Genomic DNA, 16603 nt, shown 5'->3' with positions numbered 1-16603 from the left:
TCTTAAATTATAGATAAATTCTTAACATGTCTATATAGATTATGTAAAAGAATGAATATACAAAGAATGACTGAAAAAAACAGAATGAAGACAGAATAAGTGTTGAAATAGATTATTAGAGATACAGAAAGACATTAAAACAATTATCCTTGAACAGGGAAAAGATAGCTCTTCCTCTGAAACTTCAGTGAAAGAAATAAGAATTATTTCAAATACAGATTAGATAGATTTTGTAACTATAAGGGTTGGAATTTGAGTAAATCACACAGATAGCTTCTATGAAGTATGAGACATGCTCATCTGCTGAGCAGAAGGCAGGAGTAGAAAATGGAAGTAGGTTCAAAATAAATGTTTATTTGGGACATTTTAGCTGTATTTTACGAAATGGAAAGTGTGACTGGCCTGTAGATGAAACTGCTGGCACAGAGTAAAGTTGTGCTTTCTTTGAATTCACTCAGGGCAAAACAATAAATAAATGTATCCTGACAGAAAAACAAGGACACTTGATAATTGACTTGTGATGCATGACTTTTGTTCAATTCACCTCTATCAGAAATGGATTTGGGTATAGAGAAAACACATTTAATAATTTCATCTAGGCTGGGCATGGTGGCTCATGCCTATAAACCCAGCACTTTGGCAGGCCGAGGCAGACGGATCACCTGAAGTCAGGAGTTCGAGGCCAGCCTAGCCAACATGGTGAAACTCCATCTCTCCTACAAATACAAAAATTAGTGGGGCATGGTGGTGCATGCCTGTAATCCCAGCTACTGGGAAGCTGAGGCAGGAGAATCGCTTGAACCCAGGAGGCGGAGGTTACAGTGAGCCAAGATCGTGCCATTGCACTCTAGCCTGGGCAACAGAGGGAGACTCTGTCTCCAAAAATAAAAAAATAACTTCATCTAACATATGAAACCAGACAGAAGACACAGATTTTACAAAGAACTCTTCTTGCAAACACGAACCACAAACACACAAAACACAGAAATAACTCAAATTATCTTGTTGCATTATTAGCTATAGTTTAGCAATTGAAGGCAACTCCCTGAATTTTAACCTTGACATGCAAAATGTCTAAGAAATCCATCCTTTTCATTGTTCATCACTCATGTTTGCTGAACTCAAATACCTGATATCACAGGAACTGCTGTAGTGGAAATGAAACTTCGCTGAGGCAAAGCTACATAACAGCAGGTTGTGTTAACTACATAAAATCTTTTTTTTTTTTTTTTTTTTTGAGACTCAGTCTTGCTTTGCCGCCCAGGCTGAAGTGCAGTGGCACAATCTCAGTTCACTGCAATCTCCACCTCCCGGGTTCAAGCAATTCTCCTGACTCAGCCTCCTGACTAGCTGGGACTACAGGTGCATGCCACCATGCCAGGCTAGTTTTTGTATTTTTATTTTTTATTTTTTTATTTTTTTATTTTTATATTATTTATTTATTCTTTGTTAGTTTGTTTTTGGAGTGTGGGTTTTGTTTTGTTTTTTGATTTTTTTGTTTTGTTCTACTCAGTTTTATTCTTATTGCCCAGGCTTGAGTGCAGTGGCCTGTTCTCAGCTTACTCAACCTCCGCCTCTTGGGTTCGGGTGATGGTTCCACCTCAGCCGCCCTCCGCCTCTTGGGTTTGGGTGATGGTTCCACTTCAGCCGCCCTCCGCCTCTTGGGTTCGGGTGATGGTTCCACCTCAGCCGCCCTCCGCCTCTTGGGTTTGGGTGATTTTTCTGCCTCAGCCTCCTGAGTAGCTAAGGGAGGTGTCTTGAGATTATCATCCACTGAGGGTGGAAGGGGAATGAGAAGACACTCGGGAGGTGTCTTGAGATTATCATCCGCTGAGGGTGGAAGGGGAATGAGAAGACACTCGGGAGGTGTCTTGAGATTATCATCCGCTGAGGGTGGAAGGAGAATGAGAAGACACTCGGGAGGTGTCTTGAGATTATCATCCGCTGAGGGTGGAAGGGGAACCAGCAGACACTCGGCAGGTGTCTTGAGGCTCAGGGAGTTATCAGTTATAGAATGTTGTTGAGTTGGAGGAGGTGGCTGGTGGCCCATCCTGTTTTTTAAAGTTTCAGCTGTGAGGTAGGGCCAGTATGGCAATCCTGAAGAATGACGATGCTCCACTGCCGCCATTCTGACCCAGCTGCAAAGAGGCTTTCTTGCAGAAGCGGGGATCTGAAAAAGCTTTGCATTTGTGGTAGTCCTCTGCCCACCGCCACAACTCTTGCGCACGTTGAAACATTTTCTGTTTTTTGGCGGTCTTCCTCTTTCCATTGATTTTGTCATGATGGTTGATTTTTGTTGTCACCTTCATCTTACGGATTTTAGCTCTAACTTTTGTTTCCACATGTCTCCATAGAGTAAAGACATCTTTCAGGCCAATTTTATTTCCTTCCTGTCTACGGCGGTTGGACCTCCAGGCTCTCTGCTGTACATCTGTGGATCCATCATGTCCATTTTCAGACTGGAAGATAGTCTTCAGGAAAGACACCCAAAGGTAACTTGTCCAGAGGGAAATGACAACTTTATAACTTCTCAGAAACACAATAATGATACGTAACCAAGGACTTCCACCAAAGTCAGTCCCACGATGATGATGGTCAGCCAGAATATTGATAACACAGATGGACTGATGGCTGATAAATCCCAGCAGGAGCCAAAAGAGGAGCCAAAAGAGCAGCCACCGCACCCGCATGTCCTGGTCCTTTCAGGGCGCCCTGAGGCGGCCAGGACAGAGGTGGAGGTGGCTTAGGGCAGGGGGGAGGGAAGGGGACGGGGACCGGGGCCGGATCTGAGTTGGGGAGGGGGAGGGGAGGGCTAGTTTTTGTATTTTTAGTAGAGACAGGGTTTCATCACATTGGCCAGGTTGGTCTTGAACTTCTGACCTCAGGTGATCCACCCACCTCCGCCTCCCAGAGTGCTGGGATTATAGGCATGAGCCACCACGCGGGGCCCAATTACATAAAATCTTGATAGTCATTTGAAGTTTGTGCTGTCCTCAAAGTTACTTGGTCTTCTAGAAGTTATGTTTCCAAAGAGATTTTATTCTGTCTCTACAACCTGATATCAGAAATACCACAAAGACTCAACTTAACATATATGATAACATTTAGCATCAGGAAGATCCAGAAAAAAAGAATCACCTTAGGCAGTTGAACTGAAAGAACTAAGAAAAAATATGCTAATCATGGTTATTGGTCCTAGATCCCTTTAACTACCTCCTTTAACTTCACATTCCAAGAGTACTTTTGGCTTAGAACATGATGGAAAATAGCAAAGAAGTGATAACTTGAAAGTGAAGATGAACCATCTGAAACATATGATTAAAAAGATTGAACTGCATTATTCTACTTTAAGATATACTTCTGATCAACTTATAAGACTATGTTTCATACTTTTCTGTCTCTGAATCCAGAACGTTTCTTCTTTTTCTCTTCTGGGTGAGGCACAAGATCTGCAGTCTTTTTTTCATGGTTACAAACATCCCCTTCATCTTTATTCTTCCCTTTATCACCGATGTCACTTTTTAGGTTGTCTACACATGGTGGAGATTCTGCATGGGCCCTGGATATGCAAAAAAGAAATCTAGATTAATCCTGAACGTCCATCATACTAGACAAATAAGCAAACAGATACAGCTTAGCAGAGCAACAGCAATGAAATTTGTCAAATATTCTACATGAAGAAGTTCCTCAAAAAATATAAAATAGAACTTCCACATGATCTCTGGTTATATATCCCAAAGAAATGAAAGGGTCTCAAATAAATATTTGCACATCCATGTTCACAGCAGCACTATGCACAATAGTTGAAAGGTGGAAACAACTCAAAAGTCTATTGGCAGATGAATAAACAAAATGTGGTATATAAAGATAATGGAATATTTTTCAGCTTTAAAAGGAAAGGAAATCCTGTCACAAGCTACAACATGGATGAATCTTGAGGGCGTTATGCTAAGTGAAATAAACCAGTCACAAAACCACAAATATTGTATGACTTCACTTACATGAGTTACCTGGAATATTTAGATTTACAGAAACAGAAAGTAGAATGGGGGTTACCAGGGGCTGAGGGAAGGGGAAGCAAGGAAGTTGCTCTTGAATAAGTAGAGTTTCAGTTTTGCAAGATGAAAACGTTCTGGAGATCTGTTTCACAATGATGTGAATACCCTTTAAACTACTGAACTGCATATTTTAAAATGGTGAAGACATGTGACAGAAGCCCTCATCCACACATCTTCCCATTGAAACCAGAGACGATGAGCCCTTCCAGTACAAAAACTAAATGGACTAGACTTCCAGCCATAGAGCGCCTCCTTGTTCTTCACCTCACTCCAACTCTTCCCATTCTCATTCTCCCCTTGTCCCAACTGTAACTGAAAGGGTGGAATATCAAGGTCTTTAGAAAAAAATGGTTAAGATGTAAGTTTTATGTTATGCACCTTTCACTACAATAAAAAGGAACATAAATAAAGAAATAGGGGACCAAAATAATATAAGCATTTCTTTTTTGAAAAATAATATAAGTATTTCTGGTAGTTGAAGCCATTGTTGCAATGATATAATACTAAAATTAATTAAATATTACAGAACTGATGAAATACAATGATGTACAAAAAAAAGAAGACTTTTGCTTACAGCCGTAATGGAGCAAACGATAATAGATCTGACTTCCTACCGGGCAAAAATACAGAAAATTGAACAAAATATATCAAATGATTGCTTTCAGACACTGCACAGTATGCAACTCTCTAAGAAAATGGAGGCCTGGCCAGGTGTGGTGGCTCACACCTGTAATCCCAGCACTTTGGGAGGCCGAGGTGGGTGGATCACTTGAGGTCAGGAGTTCGAGACCAGCCTGGCCAACATGGCAAAAAAACATCTCTACTAAAAATACAAAAGTTAGCCGGGTGTGGTGGTGCTTGCCTGGTCCCAGCTACTTGAGAAGCTGAGGCAGGAGAATGTCTTGAACCCAGGAGGCAGAGGTTGCAGTGAGCCGAGATTGTACCAATGCACTCCAGCCTGGGTGACAGAGTGAGACTCCATCTCAAAAAGAAAAAAAAAAAAAAAAGAAAAGAAAAGAAAAATGGAGGCCTATAATTGCCCAGAATTTCTGTCTGGAAACATTTTCTAGACCACAAAGAGGATCCCAAGCCAAATACAGTGATCTTGCTAAATTAAAGTGACAGAGATCAAAGTTTGGAAAACCTGAGGTGCCTGGAATTGGTGAGGCAGAGGACTCAAAAGGAAAAAGTCACACAGAGAAAGAGCTCCAAAAATGTATACAGAACACTCTCGAGTATTGAGTCAACACTCAGCAGTGCATTCTTAGGATGAAACTACACAAAATAATTGCCAAGGAGCCACAGGCCAGTCAATTTCCAGAGCTCACAAGCAGGAAACAATCAAGCTCTACCAAGTCAGACTAGAGGAACCTCACTGAACACCCAAGGCATTTAGTAACATCCCAGAAAGATCATGCTATATTAATAGTGCTAAGATAGCTCTAGAGGCTGGGCATGGTGGCTCACGCCTGTAATCCCAACACTTTAGGAGGCTGAGGTGGGCAAGTCACTTGACCCCAGGAGTTCGAGACCAGCCTGACCAACATGGTGAAACCCTATCTCTACTAAAAATACAAAAAAAAAAAATTACCCAAAGGATTATACATCATGCTGCTATAAAGACACAGGCACACGTATGTTTATTGCGGCACTATTCACAATAGCAAAGACTTGGAACCAACCCAAATGTCCAACAAGGATAGACTGGATTAAGAAAATGTGGCACATATACACCATGGAATACTATGCAGCCGTAAAACATGATGAGTTCATGTCTTTTGTAGGGACATGGATGAAGCTGGAAACCATCATTCTCAGCAAACTATCTCAAGGACAAAAAACCAAACACTACATGTTCTCACTCACAGGTGGGAATTAAACAATGAGAACACATGGACACAGGAAGGGGAACATCACACGCCGGGGCCTGTTGTGGGGTGGGGGGAGGTGGGAGGGATAGCATTAGGAGATATACCTAATGTTAAATGATGAGTTACTAGGTGCAGCACACCAACATGGCACATGTATACATATATAACTAACCTGCACGTTGTGCACATGTACCCTAAAACTTAAAGTATAATAAAAAAAAAATTAGCCGGGCATGGTGGTGCACACCTGTAATCCCAGCTGGGCATGGTGGTGCACACCTGTAATCCCAGCTACTTGAGAATTGCTTGAACCCAGAGGCAGAGGTTGCAGTAAGCTGAGATCATGCCACTACACTCCAGCCTGGGCGACAGAGCAAGACTCCATCTCAAAAAAACAAACAAACAAAAATAAAAAACAGAGAGTGACAGAGTCAGAAAAACAGTAACTATGTATTTTAAGAAAGAGAAGACTGTAGCTCACTACATTTTCTCTTCTTTCCAAGGAAGTTTCCATAACTAGTGAAAAAAATTATCAGGGACACTAAAGTACCAAGGTTCCTTTATTAATTTCACAGGGTCACCAAATTGTGAAGTCTCAGAAAGCATTCATTTTCTTTTCTTTTTTTTTTTTTTTTTTTTGGAGACAGTTTTTCTCTGTCACCCAGGCTGGAGTGCAGTGGCACAATCTTGGCTCACTGCAACCTCCACCTGCCTCCCAGGTTCAAACAATTCTCCTGCCTCAGCCTCCCAAGTAGCAGGGACTATAGGCTCACGCCCTGTGTCTGGCTAATTTTTGTATTTTTGCAGAGATGGGTTTTTGCCATGTTGGCCAAGCTGGTCTTGAACTCCTGACCTCAAGTGATCCGACCACCTTGGGCTCCCAAAGTGCTGGGACTACAGGTGTAAGCCACCGCGCCTGGCCAGAAAGCCTTCATTTTCTAAAGCTGCTATTGCTATCCCTATCCCATTATTTAAAATGTTCAGCAGAGGAGACAGGCAGACCTTGAAGCACAGTGTTTCCTAAGTATTGCCTTGGCATGTTGAATTCTTTGAAACATCTTATTTCATAGACGAATATTAACAATACCAAATGATCTGAGCAAGAAATTCTGATACAGAGTTAAGCCAGAAATCAACTCCTTTCTGACAACAGAGATGACTGGAAGAATAAAAGTATACGCAAGAACAAGATGGTTGGATAACACTCACCTCTTCCACAAAAGACCAGTACTTGCAGTTACTGCAGATGCTCCCAGGAAAGCCACCATCATTAGTCTTCGCCGGATCTGGATGGGCTGTGATCCTCCATGGTACCATCGAGAACCCACAGCCAGTTCTGCCAAAGCAGAAAGTGAGTTCAGACGAAACATCCTGCGGACAATAAGTAGAAATGTCACTCTTAGCTAGTGGTAGTTATGATGACGATGATGATGATCCTACCAACATTTCTAATAAACACTAAAGTAATTGCTCTATGACAGGCACTATTCTAAACAATTTGCTTATATTATCCCATTTAATCCTCAGAATAATCTTATGAGCAAAGTACTACTTATAAACCTGATATATTAGTCAAAGTACAATTAGAAGACAGAAACCACATGATAATTTGAGTATGAAACTTTTAATATAAAACATTATTAAGGCCAGGTATGTGGCTCATGCCTGTAATCTTAGCATTTTGGGAGGCCAAAGAGAGAGGATCATTTGAGCCCAGGAGTTGAAGAACGGTCTGGACAACATAGTAGGACCCCATCTCTACCAAAAAAAATCAGCCAAGCATGGTGACATGCACCTGTAGTCCCAGCTATTCAGGGGGCTGAGGTGAGAGCACTACTTAAGCCCAGGATGTTGAGGCGACAGTAAGCTATGATCAACAGAGCAAGATGCTGTCTCAAAAAAATGAATAAAATAAATAAAAAATAAAAAATTATTAGTTACAACAGGAAATTTACTACTCAGAAGTTAAAGAAACAGCAGATATAGGGAGCAGTTACTATTCTAGATCTGACACAGAGCACCAAGAAAAGATCAGTCTATAAAAGGTCTGCTCTCACTCACAGGGCAGAGATCAGACTGTGTGGAGAGGGCACAGCTATGTATGTCAGAGAAACTTACTAAGGTGCCATGCCAGCAAAATGCACTAGAAAGCCACTCTCTGTGATGCCAGAACAAGTCATCTACTGGACAACTCATGCCAGCGGAATTTGTTGGGAAGCTGACCTTCGCGATGCCAGGGGAAGCCACCCATGGGGAGGCAGTTTCACTAGGAAATTGCATATGAGAGTTGCTGCTAAAACTCCTTAGGAGTTGGGTGCCATTGAGTGTCCCACTAGTTCCTGCATGCTATAGAAGCAAGCCACAAAGGGCACACTAGACTCAGCAAGAAACACCCCTCCTCCAGGGTCCTTCTAGTCTCTCTACTGACAAAGTTTAACAGTAACTGGCAAGGGAAAAACTTCCAGTATCACAAACGGGACAATGAAAGATGTGTTTAGAGCTGAAATGAAAAAAGATAACTGGTACCCATATTTTACAGATCTAAAATATAACTTGCTCAAGAGTACAAAGGTAGGAAGTGATAGATCTAGAATTTGAACCTAGGGAGGACTAACTCCATGCTTCAATGTCTCGGAGTTAGGTGGGGAGACTTCAACCTAGGAGGGGAGACTTTGCTGCCCCCTACCTTATAATGCTGACACTGCTTTGAAGTTTTTATTAAATATTTTTCACACCCAGGTCCTTGGAAGCCCTCCTCCCTACCAGATTCTCTATAGTTCAAACTTCACTTAAAAAAAAATTCTTTTAATGTTTTGTTTTAAATCTGAAACATCTGTATTAGTGCATATTACTGTTGAATAAATACTTACCCTTCCATCCCCCATCCCTTAGGCAAAATTACTTTTCTACTTTTTTCTTCCCCTTCTGCATATGAATGCCAGGTCATAAATTTCCTTCTCTTTAAGTTTTTGGCGTATGTCTTGCCATATGTCTTGCTCTAACCAATGGAATGTGGACCAGTTCCATGAAGTGCTTTTAGGAGGTGCTGCTGTTAGTTTTCTTGTGTTCCTGCACTCCATCGAGGGAAGACCATGTCCCAAAGAGACACTGATCCTTCAAACTGGCATCCATAATGAACAAACTTCAGCCTGGAATAAACCACTGTCAAGCCCAGCTGAGCCAGCTGAGCACAGCTGACCTGTAGAATGCTGGTGAGAAATAAATGTGTGTAACTGTAAGCCACAAAGATTTGGGTGTTGTTTGTTGCCCCATCAAAAGCCAACTAATTCACCATCCAAGATAATTACTGGGAAGTTCTTACTCTTTTTTTTTTTTTTTTTTTTTTTTTGGGACTGAGTCTTGCCCTATCACCCAGGCTGGAGTACAGTGGCGCAATCTCGGCTCACTGCAACCTCCACCTCCCGGGTTCAAGCGATTCTCCTGTCTCAGCCTCCTGGGTAGCTGGGATTACAGGCACACGACACCACACCTGGCTAATTTTTGTTTTTTTAGTGGAGACAGGGTTTCACCATGTTGGCCAGGCTGGTCTCGAACTCTTGACCTCAAGTGATCCATCCGCCTCAGCCTCCCAAAGTGCCGGGATTACAGGCATGAGCCATCGCGCCTGGCTGGGAAGTTCTTATTCAACAAAAATTTATTAAATTCATACTGTATATACATCCCTATATGAGACCCAGAAAGCCAAAAACTATCTACATTCTAATTAAACAAGATAAATACAAAACACTTTTAAAACAATACATTTCTAAAATCATATATATATATATATTTTTTTTTTTTTTTTTGAGATGGAGTCTCGCTCTGTTGCCCAAGCTGGAGTGTGGTGGCGTGATCTCAGTTTACTGCAACCTCTGCCTCTCAGATTCAAGCAATTCTCCTGTCTCAGCCTATCGAGTAGCTGGGACTACAGGTGCATACCATGATGCCTGGCTAATTTTTGCATTTTTAATAGAGATGGGGTTTCATCATGTTGGTCAGGCTGGTCCCAAACTCCTGACCTCAGGTGATCTACCTGCCTCGGCTTCCCAAAGTGCTGAGATTACAGGCGTGAGCCACCGCACCCGGCCTAAAATTATATCTTGAAGTATAGAAATATTATGATAGAAATGACAGAAAACTACAAATAAAAAAGATAAAGTTGAGACTGGGTTAGTCAGCAAAAGCTTTTGTTTAGTCTTAAGCCTCAGAATGGTGTAAAATTTTGATTAAGTCAGAGAAATGTTGAGACACCCCCAAAACCATAGGATCATTTCGGGCACCTCCATCCAGAGAATTAATGTAAATGATTTTTTTCCCTCTAGATTATGACCTTCAGGGCTCAGTATAGTACACCTCACTGTTTTAATACACCAGATGGGCTGATGGAAGAAGAGGCATTTCTTTACGGTTCCACTTTTTTGTAGAGGTAATTCATTCAAATTATACAAAGAATCCATGCCCCCTTTGATTTTTCTCAAAGCACAGTTCACTGATTCCTAAATTTTTGTGTGTGTGTTTTGAGATGGAGTCTTGCTCTGTCGCCAAGGCTGGAGTACAGTGGCATGATCTCGGCTCACTGCAACCTCTACCTCCTGGGTTCAACCAATTCTCCTGCGTCAGCCTCCCAAGTTGCTGGGATTACAGAAGTGTGCTACCATGCCCAGCTAATTTTATATTTTTAGTAAAGACGGGGTCTTACCATATTGGCCAGGCTGGTCTCGAACTCCTGACCTCAAGTGATCTGCCCGCCTTGGCCTCCCAAAGTGCTGGGATTACAGGTGTGAGCCACCATGCCCAGCCCACTGATTCCTAATTTAAACTACCTTGCACTTTGTACGTATCTTCCTATGGCATACGTAATTTTTTCTCCCCTTGCCTCAAGGCCCAAATTATTATTTTTTTTCAAGTTGTAAACACATAGTCTAGCACAGGACTTGTTACATTATTAGTGCTTAAAATACTTAACCATTTTACTTTCACATGTCTGTGTACAAACTATACAGGTACTTGCTCCTAACATTTAAGTATACTCTAAGTTCCTAATTTACTTAGAAAACTGTCTTCTATTATTTGGATTCAAGTCAGGTTAGACTACTTAGGCATCTCCTAAAATCAATGAGCTGGCTACTATTAACTCTTCCCTGGGACCTATACCTATAATCTCTTATGTAAACTTTGCTCCTAGCTCCCTTCATCCAATCTAGGTCCAATTTTGAAATTGGACCTAAATCTTGCCCTCATATAGACAAAATGGAAAAACTGTTAATCTTTTCTCCTATTTTCCATGACCTAAGCTTTAGTAACACAATTCTTATATCCTTCCCCAATCCCAGAAATCATCTCATTTTATTGCACATACTCTAGCAAAATCCAGCACCCAGGAGGCTGTCCATTATATTTTCTTCCTGTCTGGCAACTTCTGATTTTTTTTTTTTTTGGTTCATTTCAAAATTAACATTTCTCAAATCCACATGTACACTCACATAAATAGCACTGCTCTTCGCTACAGCAAAAATGAGCACTAAACTAAAACATGCATATCTGGAGGAAACATTATTCATCACTGACAACAGAAAGAACAGACACTTGGAAGTTTTCAATGTTTAAAATAAATAACAGCCAATTCAAAAGCTGGAACAGGATGAGTGCAGTGGCTCACACCTGTAATCCCAGCACTTTGGGAGGCCACGGCAGGCAAATCACTTGAGGTCAGGAGTTCGAGACCAGCCTGGCCAACATGGTGAAACCCTGTCTCTACTAAAAATACAAAAATTAGCTGGGCGTGGTGGCAGGCGCCTGTTATTCCAGCTATTCAGGAGGCTGAGGGAAAAGAATCACTTGAACCCAGGAGGCGGAGGTTGCAGTGAGCCGAGATTGTACCACTGCACTCCAGCTTGGTTGACAGAGTAAGACCCTACCTCAAAAAACCAAAAGTTCTAACAGGCAAGGGGTATATAAGCCTGGAAGATAAATTTACAACATCTGATCAGATGTAGAGAACAGCTAGACATATGATCAACTAAGTAAGCCACAATCACTTCAGAAGGACCTTCGAATGCCAGACCAAGAATTTAGAGCATATGTAAAATAGGAAGCCACTCAAGTTCTTTAATAGGAAGAGATCATGGTAAAAACATGGGTTAAAGCATTATCAGTCTATCTATCAGCAGTGCATGGAATAATCTGCAAAGAAGCAAAGGCAGAGAGAGCTGACAGGAAAGTGATGAGTACAGCCAGAAGGCATTAATAACCTAGGTATTGGGTGATGAGTGCCTAGGTTATAAGTGTAGAAATAAAAAATAGAATCAAACAAAAAATTTCCAAAGAAAAACAAAATGTAGTTGGGCATGGTGGCACACGTCAGCTACTTAAAGAGGCTGAGGTGGGAGGATAGCTTGAGCCCAGGAGTTTAAGTCCAACATGGGCAACATGGTAAAACCCCACCTCTAAAAAAAAAAAATAATGATAAAGACATCGGTATCAAACACATATTAATATCTAATTGCACAGGAGATATGGAAGATAAAAAGGAGAAAGAAATTAAAACAATAACAACAACACTAAGTAGTATGGTAAAAAAAAAACAAACACTAAGTAGTATGGCAGAAATCCAATGATCCAAGATCTGGTCTCAACTGTACTACTCAACAGCTAGCTGTATATACTAAAGAAGCTCATCCGTCCTCCTTGGGAAAAAAGCTCACTCACTGGTAAAATGAAAGAATTGCGTAGGTGAGCTTAGGGTTCCTTTTATCTCTTTAGCACTCTCATATCTTTGGTAGAAAACACTATAACAAAATTTAATTAATTTCATTTAGGAGAAAAGACTAAGATCATATAAAGTATTCAAGATTTATTAGTTTGGGCAATCCATTTCTATATGCTATGGCTCTAGGGGATTTCAAACTTTGAAAGTTCTGAGTTTTACCAACTCAGACCCAGATAAGTTATGTGATTTCCTCATAGCTAATTAGTACAAAAACTTATAACAGATCCTTGCATTTCTGACTCCCAAATAAACTTAATGAGAAAAACCTGTTTAATAACTGTTCTCAGCAGAAAAAATATAACAGCAACACTCTAAAAGTAGATCAAATGCCCAACTACACAAAAATAAATGATGCTATAATAACATAATGGAATGGAATGTAAATATTAAAAATGATAATAATAAAATATTATTAAAATATTACTTCACAAACCAACAGAAAGTTGGGTAAAGATATAAAAAGACAGTTGGAAAAGAAATAAAAGTGGCTCTGAAAACTGTGAAAAGATACTTAATCTCACTCATAATAAAATAATGCAAATTAAACCTATACTCAGATACTTCTTTTCACCCATCAAACGGGCAAAAATCAAAAAGTTTGAAAACACATTTGTTGACAATGTTGCAGAATGGCACTACTGATGAACATGCAAATCTGTACAATTTATGGAGGGCAATTTGGTAATTTACATTAAAATTACTCATATAATCTGCATATACTGGCCTAGAAATTCCACTTCTAATAATATACCCTACTGATGTACTTGCACACTTGTGAAATTATGCACATGTATATGGTACATAATTATTATATCATAGTTTATAATAGCAAAACACTAAGAACTACCCCAATGTTCACCAAGAGAGATTGGTTAAAGTATGATAAATCTATATAAAGCAATACCACATAGCAATAAAGAGAATGAGAAAACTTTATGTACAAACATGAAAAGAGTTCATAGTGTTATCTTTTTAAAAGCAATAGGCCAGCCGCAGTAGCTCATGCCTGTAATCCCAGCAGTTTGGAAGGCCAATATGGGAGGGTCACTTGAGTCCAGGAGTTTGAGACCAGCCTGGGAAACATAATGAGATGCCCATCACTACAAAAAAAAAAAAAAAAAAAAAAAAAAAAAAAAAAAAACTAAGGCAACATATGGAATACCACATACAGTATGCCACCTTTCATATAAAAAGAGGAGAAAATAAGAACGCATATGTACTTATTAAGTAACAACACACTCACAAAAAGTAATAGTAGTGGTGCTGGTGGGAGTTGGAAACAAGATAACATACAGAGAGATTTTTATGATATGCTATTTCATTTGAAACAAAATTTATGTATTTATCCATGCAAACAAATGTACAGTATTTCATATTAGCATTTTCATTTAAGTTTAAAGGAAGAATATAAGGTAATATGCACATGCCAATTAAACTTTGTAAAATATATAATCACATGGTTAATTTTTTATTTATAAATAAAATTTAAATTAGGCAAATAAAATTTAATGCTCCCCTAGGGATTTTATTTAAACTTTTTCATTTAAGTAAAAATAAAGGCAGGCCCAGAAGGCAGTTGTTGCATTCCCCTCAGCCAGGAACTGTCACTTACCAGCCCCACCACTGAGCTCAGGCCCAATAATGTCTCAACAATCAAGGCACATTATGGCAAGCTTCCCTAGTGAGATAAACTTTATGTAAATCAAGCTCATATCCTTTTATTTTGAGTACTGGCACATTCTTACACAAATTAGCAAACTATTACAATTCCAGACCATATCCTTATCCTGACTTAAAATTTCTGCTTGCCTTTTTATATTTGATTTACCCCCTTATATTTCTGACCCCTGACAACTGCACATTTAGAGAAGGACTGCTTGGCTCTTCCAATCCTTGCACTGGCCTAAATAAACCTCTCCTGTACTATTAACCATTACCCAACACTGTTGTTGAAAGCAGCACCTGCTAACTCTGTGGCCAAGAAACATATCTGAGATCTACCCAAATCTGGCCACCAATTAAAGTGAGAACTCAGTTAAATAAAATGTCAGCCGGGCATGGTGGCTCACGCCTGTAATCTCAAGTACTTTGGGAGGCTGAGGTAGGTGGATCACCTGAGTTCAGGAGTTCAAGACCAGCCTGACCAACATGGTGAAATCCCATCTCTACTAAAAATACAAACATGGTAGCACATGCCTGTAATCCCAGCTACTCGGGAGGCTGAGGCAGGAGAATCGCTTGAACCCAGGAGGCAGAGGTTGCAGTGAGCTGAGACTGCACCATTGCACTCCAGCCTGGGCAGCAAGAGTGAAACTCCATCTCAAAAAAATAAAATAAAATAAAAAATAAAGATGGGGAAATAATGAGATAATAATGATAATAATGATTTATTGGACATTATGCAGGTTTTTGTGTGGCACAAGCAAGAAGAGTATGTCAGTCTAAAAAAAAGATACTAAGGAAAATTATCCCCAAATATGTTGAATTTATTCGGGAATGAGAAATGAGAATTATAATCTAGAATGCATGGGATGGCAAGTCACCAGCGTATCCAGTGAGGAAAGGATAAAGGGAAGCTTTATTAGGAAAAAGGCAGAGATTCACTTAAGCTGCTTAGAAACAGAGTTCACTTGTTCCAGAGGCCCAAAGCCATTGCTGTTGTTAGTTCACTGGTGGAGATGCCATTACTGGGCAAGTGTTGTTTTGAGAGCACTGGACAAGTGCGCTCAAAAAAAGGACTAGGTTTATTACTAGTTGTAAAGAATGTCTAGTAATAAACCTTCTCAAAATAGGAGATGCCCGGATGATGTCAAAGAGTTTCTTGTGGGATTTTTAGAAAGTTCCTGAAAATGGTTCTCTCTTTTCTCTCTCTCTCAATTTTTACGGAGATGGGGTCTTGCTGTATTGCTAAGGCTAGTTTTGAACTCCTTGTCTCAAGCAATCATCCTGCCTCAGCATTCCAAGTCCATGGGATTACAGGTGTGAGCCACCATGCCCAACTTTTTGGAAACACTCATCTCACACATGTAAGCAGCAGTCTCCTCTGTCTGTGGCCTTCCTGGCCCTATTTTGTTTGGATCTAACAAAAGTGATTCATCCTAATATCTGTAACTTTCACAAATATTTGTATTTTTTTTACATTTTTAATAGCTTTAATTGTACAAATAATATAAAAGTAAATTTTCATTGTCTAAAATGATATACAGAAGCACATAAAAAGAGTAAGTCTTCTTCAAATAAAGGCATACCTCATTCTATTGTGCCTCACTTTATGATACACTTCATGGAGATTGCATTTTTCACAAATTGAAGGTTTGTGGCAACCCTGTTTCAAACAAGTCCATTGGTGCCATTTTCCCAACAGCATACACATACTTTGTGTTTCTGCGTCACATCTTGGTAATTCATGCAATATTTCCAACTTTTTCATTATTACTATATTTGTTATCATGATCTAGGATCAGTGACCTTTGGTGTTACTATTTTAATTGTTCTGAGGCACCAAAAACCACGCCCGAAGATGGCAAACGTAATTGGTAACTGTTGTGTGTGTTCTGCTTCACTCACCCATCATTTCCCTGTCTCTCTCCCTTTCCTCAAGCCTTCCCATTCCCTGAGACACAGTAATATTAAAATTAGACCAGTTAACAACCAACCTTACAAGGGCCTCTAAATGAACGTTCAAGTGAAAGGACAAATTTCACACATCTCACTTTCAATCAAAAGCTAGAAGTGGGCCGGGCGCGGTGGCTCACGCCTGTAATCCCAGCACTTTGGGAGGCTGAGGCGGGTGGATCACCTGAAGTCAGGAGTTCGAGATCAGCCTGACCAACATGGCAAAACCCCATCTCTACTAAAAATACAAAAATTAGCTGGGCGTGGTGGTGGGAGCCTGTAATCCCAGC

At 40.2% G+C, this 16603-nt stretch overlaps 2 protein-coding genes across 3 annotated transcripts in view; both read right to left on the bottom strand.

Moving 5' to 3' along the window:
* MICU1 (mitochondrial calcium uptake 1) overlaps positions 1 to 16603 on the bottom strand; it is a 260294-nt gene that overhangs the window by 193633 nt on the left and 50058 nt on the right. For both annotated transcript variants that reach the window (XM_004049577.4, XM_019034765.2), the window contains exons 2-3: positions 7139 to 7300; positions 3391 to 3559 (exon numbers count right to left, since the gene is read on the bottom strand). In XM_004049577.4, coding sequence (XP_004049625.1) covers positions 3391 to 3559; positions 7139 to 7299 — 330 coding nt within the window. In that variant the 5' untranslated portion in view covers position 7300. The remainder of the gene's footprint in view (positions 1 to 3390; positions 3560 to 7138; positions 7301 to 16603) is intronic.
* Positions 1356 to 2927, bottom strand: LOC109028586 (nuclear pore complex-interacting protein family member B15-like). Its single transcript, XM_055353506.2, is given in 3 exon segments — positions 1356 to 1510; positions 1512 to 2179; positions 2181 to 2927. Coding segments are annotated over 3 exon segments (1239 nt in total). The 5' UTR covers positions 2691 to 2927; the 3' UTR covers positions 1356 to 1449.

This window comes from Gorilla gorilla, chromosome 8 (assembly GCF_029281585.2).
Source record: "Gorilla gorilla gorilla isolate KB3781 chromosome 8, NHGRI_mGorGor1-v2.1_pri, whole genome shotgun sequence".
In the NCBI taxonomy this organism is placed as follows: domain Eukaryota; kingdom Metazoa; phylum Chordata; class Mammalia; order Primates; family Hominidae; genus Gorilla; species Gorilla gorilla.
Note: the sequence above shows the minus strand (reverse complement) of the source record. Positions and strands in the feature narration are given on the sequence as shown.